General features: G+C 37.2%; 1 protein-coding gene across 4 annotated transcripts in view; it reads right to left on the bottom strand.

The window, feature by feature from the left end:
- LOC140731181 (pre-B-cell leukemia transcription factor 3) overlaps positions 1–7,965 on the bottom strand; it is a 199,203-nt gene extending 191,238 nt beyond the window's left edge. The window contains exons 1-2 of one of the 4 annotated variants that reach the window (XR_012099739.1): positions 7,046–7,957; positions 6,804–6,877 (exon numbers count right to left, since the gene is read on the bottom strand). Coding sequence is in view for 3 of the 4 variants with exons in the window: in XM_073052622.1 (XP_072908723.1) it covers positions 6,804–6,877; positions 7,046–7,245 (274 nt within the window). In the remaining variant the exon portion in view is untranslated. Of the gene's footprint in view, positions 1–6,803; positions 6,878–7,045 lie in introns of all 4 variants that reach the window. The other 3 variants (XM_073052622.1, XM_073052621.1, XM_073052623.1) reach the window with 3 other exon arrangements.
- Positions 7,966–8,240: the final 275 nt, after the last annotated feature.

The following is an 8,240-nucleotide window of genomic DNA, read 5'->3' as shown; positions in this document are numbered from 1 at the left end:
TTTTATGCAAGCCACTGTTTACTTCACTTTTGATTTAAAAATATTTGCAAGCCAAATCAGGACAATAAATGGAAAAACAAAATAATATTGGCATGAAGACATGTTATTTTAAAAATATAAAGGCCACATAACAAATTTTAAAAAGATTACATGGCAGATAAAATTGTACCAATCGATTAGTTTGGCAAATCAAACATACTGTTGATTACTGGAACAATTAATCACATTTCTGGATGCATTCATTCATCATAAAAATAGTACATCTTTCTGGCTGCATGAGGACTGGATGTCTTGCACAGCAATGCATTAACGTCACAAGGAATGAACCCTAGCTCATTTGGACTTCATTTTTCAGCCAATCCATATGCTAATTGCCACACTAACAGCTCAAGACCTAAAATGTATTCTAGTGTTTGTTTTGTTTGTGCAATTAGATATGCAACAAACCATCATTGGTGCATTCAAAGCTTTGGGCATCCTGTATCCCAAAGCTTTGGATGTGCCCAGTCCGAAATAGTAGCATTCATCTGAAGATACACAATTAAGGGCAACAGAACATGAATTAGAGCAGTAATGAAGCATCAAAATTGACATAGGAGCTTTGAATGTGTGCTAAACAAACAGTACATTGAATCCTACCACAGCCTTAAACACAATGTTTACTGTGCTCCATAGAAGAGGATCAAAGTGACTTGATTAAACATATCCCCCAAATTCAATGACAGAATACTTTTCACTGATAACAAAATATGAAATGCTGTCTTTTCCTTTTCTTCTGAAATCAAAACTTGTGTACTTAATTTACATGGGAACTCCAAGAATCATATCAGTTCCAGATCAGAAATATGTAACTAGAGAAAATATGCAAGTTCTGGACCTTTATTTGAGATCATAATGAAATAAGTGAAACAAAGAAAATCAATTTTATACATTAAAAATAAAGAAACAGTGACGTTTAAGAAAATTACACTCAATATATGACTCCACAAAAGCTGAGATTTATGGGAGCACAGAAAGCTTTATAAATAAACTGGAAACACCCTCCACAATTCCAAAAAAAATTGGTGCCAAATACTTTAAATATGTCCTCAAAGAGTAACTCAATAACTTATCAATTAATCACCAGAAGGCAATTAATTCATTTCCAACTGACACCCCAGCACTGCAATTTTATTTTACATTTTAATGAATCACGTCAACAATCCAACTTTGATATATTATAATCAAAGATTCTGAAAACTGAATTTTAAATATAATAACTGCAATTATAAAATTTGTCAAACAAGTAGAATTTGATCATTACAAGATGATTAAACAACAACAACATCAAAACATTTTATTCTTATTGTAAATGAAATCTGGATATCCAAACAAAAATCAAGCTACACAGAAGAAAAACATTTCTAAAAACTAAATTAATGAGATGAAAACATTCCACCTAAAATAGAATATATCTTCTCCAATTACTTTACAGCTCAAATTTACACTTAGACATGAACCACACTAATGGTTAAAATCAGCTTTTGTGTTTACTGTACAATTGCAGAGACTAGAAAACCACAATTTTCTATTTATCATTTTGTTCAAACTATTTTCAAAATGCATTTATTTATATTTTTTCAATGGACTCTACCACCAACATCAATACCAGGTAATAAAAAATATGCCCCGCAACCTTAAGTAAATCAATCAGTTCTTACATGGCCAGTCAAGAGTTAACTGGTTTTGTAAAGCTCACATACCAACTTCAATAAAACAAATTTCATCTATTCTAAACAAGTGACCACAACACAGAAAAGGCAGACCAATCCATCAGCTAGCTGGAATAAACAAGCAAACTTGGCAAACCAATAAAGGTGAGCACTGACAGAAGTTAAAAATTTATATTAAATATTGACATGAATTATTTACCAAATTCATACTTAAAGACATGAATGGTTTATTGAATAAGAGCCACCATGACAAGAGGTCAGCATCTAATGGAAAAAGACTTTGGCAGAGCTACACAATTTCATGAATGCTGATCTCTTGATAAAACAATAAGTTGAGAGTGAACTGAACATTTTTCTCAGTTCAAGTTTGCAGTACCAACTAAGAGTAACACAAATTAATCTCTTAAATAACTGATATTTCTCAAAAAAACTCAGCATAATCAGAAAGAATGCTCCACAAGCATGCTGCATATCAGTGTGTTAAGATGGCGAATTCAGTCTTTTCTCAACTTGAGCAAAAATAACTGCCATCCACAATGATCATACAATGCTTCCATTTATTTAAAAAAACACTGCAATCAATTTGTACGAATTTGGATCAAGGAATTTTTTTAGATATTCTAACGCATTTTACCAATTTCTGAATTGGTGTTCATCTGATTATTTAAAACATGCAAATATGTTCCCAATTGCTAACATTACAACAGTGTATTTGAAAATATTAATGTCAACAATTTAATACATTGCCTAAAGAAGCTAAGTTACTCTTGGATCTCACTGCTGACTGCTTTAAGGAAATGGCCAGAGTTTTTCATTACCAATGCTATTGAATTATCTATTCGTTCCTCAGCATGATCAATTTAATCTATAATGACACAAATCCTTAAATCATTATTTTAATGTTGCAGGTTCTGTTTTCCTCTTTTTAGTTTGTACAGTCCAGTTAATGAAAACGGTCTATGAAAAATAAAAATACTACTCAAAAGTTTCAACTTTCGAAGTTATAATCCCCAAATTGAAAATAAAAATTTAGGTGCACAATTTAGACAGCATCATTTAACCACATTATGTAGCAATTACAACAGAGCAGCATCTGCTTTGTCACAATCTAATATACAAACAATAAAAGAATTAATTCCATACATCATGTTTGTATTGAATATCAATCACATCTTGTTTTTATCTGCAGATGAAACTGAAGGATGAAGACCCAAATCCATGTAATCAAAGTTTGCATGAACAAAATAGTCGCAAAATAGTACAAGAGAATAAAACTTGGATACAAGTGATCATTTTCTTCATTTCTCTTCAGACATAAAGAATTCAGCAACCAGCCAAACCAGCCAAGCAGCCCTTTCACTCCCCCTGCGGAAACCTCCTGCAGCCTAGGAGTTCATTAAGTTTTATGATCTTCTTCAAGTCTGTTCCGCTTATAAGCCTCACAATGGCTACAAATCTGGTGAACCATCAGTACACCATTAGACAGCTTCAGCAAATCAATGTCATTTACTTTTTTCAGTCGAGTTGGCAGTATATCTTAAAAGTTTATTTGACATCTGTCCATGTATTTTTCCAGTTCATTTTACCCAGTATTTTTAACTTTAATAGACAAAACTACTAAGATAACAGTTGAATAAATTAATTGACACCATAGCACATTAGAAATTAAACAATCTTTATGATCCTACAATATATTAATTACTCTGGGTTGGGGGAAACAGTTATATTTTAACATTATGGTGGTGAAAACTATTTAAAAAACAGATGAACAAACTATGAGAGCTTATATTTTATCAAACAGGTGCTACGTGCAACTCGATATATTCTTATTGCATATAAAAAAACAAGGATAGAGGACTTCATATAATCTAAATTGTCAATGCAGTAACGATGAAGAACCAGAAATACATCAATAAAAGAATTACTGTAAGTTAAAACAATGTTTTCATTTAAAGAAATTATTAAGTTTTTAAAAATGTTTCTAAAACTGCTCTTACTCACATTTCTAGTTTCCCAAAGTACATTTCAACAGCTACTACAGGGACCATTAGAAGTACAATGTGGCATGAATTCTACAATCTAATTTCAAAGATACTAATCTCTCTGCATTGGTGGTGTTGACACTGATGGAGCCAAACATCCCAGTAATCTGCCTCAGTGAAATATAAATCCATGGTTATCAAAGCGAAATGCACGGTATCAGTGCTCTAATTAGGATAACCTGGTCAGTAGGTCTATGGCGAAACCAAAAAAAAATCCTGCAATAATCGAGCCTGTCAATTGAACAGAGGTTTGCGTCTCCACAAGAAAGAAAATTCTGCAATGGAAGCAGCGGGAAAGACTCTCAAAGTGCACCCTACGGACATTTTGCAGAAACCTAAACTTTTCAGCATTTCCAAAAAAAATCTGTTATGCCCAGTGCTGAAGAAAACTGATACAAGTATTTTCAGAACTCGTCTAATGCCATGCTTCATTTAAATCGTTGGCTCTAAACCAATACACATGCTGATACATTCAAAATACTACCCGCTGCAACAAAAGGCCAGACTGCCATGCTTCTACGAAACATTTAACTGTATTGCGCTGCATTTAAATGCGGGTAGCCTTTGTTTCCAAATCAGTTGTGTAATGTGATAATTGAGAAAAAATATTGATCGGTAGAAAAAAATACCTTAAAACCTGTGAGGGATTAAGATCGTTCTGAAAAAGCCTGCTACCTTGTGGTAAAGTGAAGGAATGCATACAATCGGGCCGACTTTTACAATCGAGTTATCTCAAATATACTCAATTTCGAATGGACTTTCGATGTCTAGAAGATGCCTTAATATAATCGATGGAAGTCCAGATGAACTCAACCCAGACAACAAGTTCAAGAGATACATTTATAAACCGAAGTAGACGCTTGCAAAACAGGAAAAACAACTATGACAGCCATCCAAAAGTGCTAGTCGTAATTAAACCAACTAAAACTAAACGACGTTTCATGACTTGTGCCTAAAAATAAGAAACAAGCTCTTCAACCTGCGATTGAAATGGTAATGTTTCATATTGCCAGTATGTGTTGTATGCGTGTGGATCACAGGATAAGCCACTTTTAAAACCAGACATGTAAATGTAGCAATCTAACCAGAAATGACAAACTTCCCTAGTTATCAAGTCAAAAATAATAAGAAAGAAAATATTCGCCAAGTGCTGAAATAAATTGTTAGCTTTCAAAATCTTCAATAGAATTTTTTAAATCTGACCAAAGAATTATTAATTCTTTTGGCAACGCCATCTGTTCACGCTAAATGTATTTGACTATTATTTAATATGCTAAGGGTATTAAATGTATGGAGCAGTTGTAGTTGTTATTTTCCATTTATACAAGTCATGTATTTAATTATTTCTTCGGTAACAACTTAATGGACATTTTATCTGCAGGATTAGTCCTGGCATTTTCGTCTCCCGTCGAACTTTTTTTCGTGGGTTATTGGAGAAGTGACTGCACAAACCCTACAACAGTTCTGCCCTTTATAAAGACAAATGCAAGCAAAACTGATAAAGAAACCTCCTGAGTAAAATCGGTTTCTATAATCCCGTTTAAATCGCGTCAGAAATGTCATCACTCGGGATAGAATACCACACGTGTGGAAATATTTGTCATCATCTCGGATTTGCTATTATCCAAGTCCTGCCAAACACTAGAGCTCCAACAATAAACCATCAGTGCAAATGTTCTAGCAGAATGCAAGGTTGCACTCAGGATGTTGAACCTGATGTTAGACTGAGGCAGAGTGGAAAACACGAGACCTGCTCAGTTTCATCGCGTTTCTTATTTCACTGTGTATCAAATGGGAACCTGACCAGCATTCGGACAAAGATCCCAATAGAAATATATCCGATTTACTTTATGATGCCTGAAAATATCGATTTCAACGCAACTTCAGTACAAGAAAAAGAACAGAAATTCTAAATCAGAGGAGCCAGTCCATTTCTTTACACTGATATCCCACTTATTCTACAAAATCCGTTTGAAATGTGTTCCTTAAACTTTGGAGATTTTCCCCCCACCCTACACTCTCTGATTTTTTGGGGGGTTTTGTCATGCGACCTAAACCTCCAAGTTAAACCTCAAATAAACGTCTTGACAACAAGCAGCGAAAATGTAAGTGAATGTTACTCGGGTTAAAAAAAAAAGGGCTCCTGAGCCCCGAAAGAAGAGCTTGGCGGAATCAGCTCCAACACAACCAACTCCCGCACCATCATCATTTTGGTCCCAAAGCAAAGCGCATCACAAATCAAAACTTCCAACATTAAAACTAAACCCAGAGTCGCAGCCTATGACATCTTCTCAAAGTTAAATCGCGAGAAATCCAGAATATTTAATTGCACCGATACGCAAAAACAACCCAAGGATTGCAGTGCTTTAAATCTTATCTTCATTTATACACGAGATTTTGTTCATATCCTATTGAAAATCTAACATAGATAATCTGGACTGTTCAATAAACTATCTACATTAAAAGCGACTCAGTCCAAGATGCCATTGTGTACTTAAAAGACATTTGCTTACAATTGTTGTGCACCTTATAAAGCATTTCTAAGCGACTGCTTCTAGGAATTTTGTTCCAATTTCCCAAAGCCTTGAACTCCGAATAAACCCAGCGCTAGCATTTCCTATTCAATGCAATCGCAGCAATTTACTGCAAAACCACATCAACCACCCGTTCCAAACAAAACAACTGCCATTCTGCTCCAGATATTGGGATGATTGTCATTTTCCCCCCGATTCAAAGTCCGACTATAGTTTAGTTTGTGATGCAAAATCTCACACACGCCGCTACTTTTTCTGCTCCGCATTGAGCGAAGTGCGCCAAAGGCGGCTCTATTGTGGGTGCCAGAGGCGATGTGTTCTGGGTGATATACGAGCATTTTAATGCACATTTCATTTAGCATCGCCGTTATGAATTGTTAAATTTAGTGAAGCATTATTACAGTGGGCAAAATGAAATAGGAGGAAGAGAAATCAAGATGGCGGTGCACATGCCGCCGGAGTTCAGGCTGCACAAGTATCACACAGTGTGGGTTAAAATTAACCGGGAGCTCTACCTGTTTTCTCCTTTATTTCGCACAGGACGCTGAACAGGGCCGGCTTCATTCTGTGGCAATTTAACGCATGTTTCCTGCAAACAGAAGAGAGTGGGGAAAAGGGGGGGGGGGGTTGAAAGAAGGAAAAGAGAGAAAATATAAGTAATTAACAAGATTTATAGCACTCAAAGTCAAAAATATGGCGGCGAATTTGAGCGCTAAAAAAAAACACAAAAAATATTTTTTTTTGCAAGGCCACCAACTTTGCTTGTGCTTCGTCCAGACTCTGGTCGGTGATAGTCATGATCTGGTGGAGGATGTCCCCGATGTCTTGCTTTCTTCCGTCGCCGTCTGCACCTTCATGTCCTTGCACATGTGGAGGCAGCCCCATGCCCCCCTGAACCGAGTGTCCAGCCAAGCTCACACCGGGATGAGTCTGCATCATCCTGGATTGATCGTCCATACTCTGCCGCAGCAGCACACGGGAGAAATTTATATATATAAAACAATATATATTATATATAAATCAAGCACAGGTAGCGCTGGAGCCGAGGGAGAGGCAGGGCTGGGGAGGGGGGAAACCGCACTTGCTTTGGCTTTCAATTCCTTATTTTTCTCCCCCAAAAAAAACTTGTCACGAAAAACACAGAAAAAATATTTTTTTTTTAAAAATCCAAGATATGCCTCAAAAATAACCCTCTACAGAAACAAGATCAAAAGTAAGCTGCCTCTTCAAAAGACAGAAGGGAAATAATAATAATAAAAGATCATAAAAATGATTCGCCGGATCAATTTACGAGCCAACTCTTTATGTTTTTGATGGCCGCTTTGGTGAGGGATTGACAGACTGCCAATGCCACTCACTCACTGCAGACGTGTCAGAGTTTAAGGGAAAGAGAAAAAAATATATTTATATATATATATTTATATATATATATAAAATGCAAACTCCGCCCTCGCTCGACAGGGCGGCCCGTGGCGGGGAGAGCGGTCGGAGCACGGCAATGCCCCTCACTCACTGCCCGGCCGCACAGTCACTCCTCATCCCTGTCACTCCCACACACTTTTATCCCCCTTGCTTTATTTCTCTCTCTCCCTCTCTCTCTTTCCCTCCTCTGTTTATTCTTTTTCTTCAATCCATCCCCTGAACTCGACGGAAATGTTTTTTTTCGCGCCGACCCCCTTCTCCTCCCTCCCCGGCGCCGTCGACGTCCGTCAAGACACGAAGCCGCGCCCCTCCCGCCTTCTTCGGCCTGACGGACAACTTGGCGTTCGCCCAATCGCCAGCCGCCCTCGGCCGGATGAGCCAATAGTAAGGCGGCGGGGGCGGGACGTCGATCGGCGGTATCAAGTTCAGCTCACGGGGTGGAAGGGGGGAGGAGGGGGAGGGTTTGTGTTTAACGGTCGGAAACTTGTGATTGGCTCATTTCGAAAGGGGGCGAACAACCCCCCAGCTTC

This window comes from Hemitrygon akajei, chromosome 7 (genome assembly GCF_048418815.1).
Source record: "Hemitrygon akajei chromosome 7, sHemAka1.3, whole genome shotgun sequence".
Classification (NCBI taxonomy): domain Eukaryota; kingdom Metazoa; phylum Chordata; class Chondrichthyes; order Myliobatiformes; family Dasyatidae; genus Hemitrygon; species Hemitrygon akajei.
This window is presented reverse-complemented; position numbering and strand designations above follow the sequence as displayed.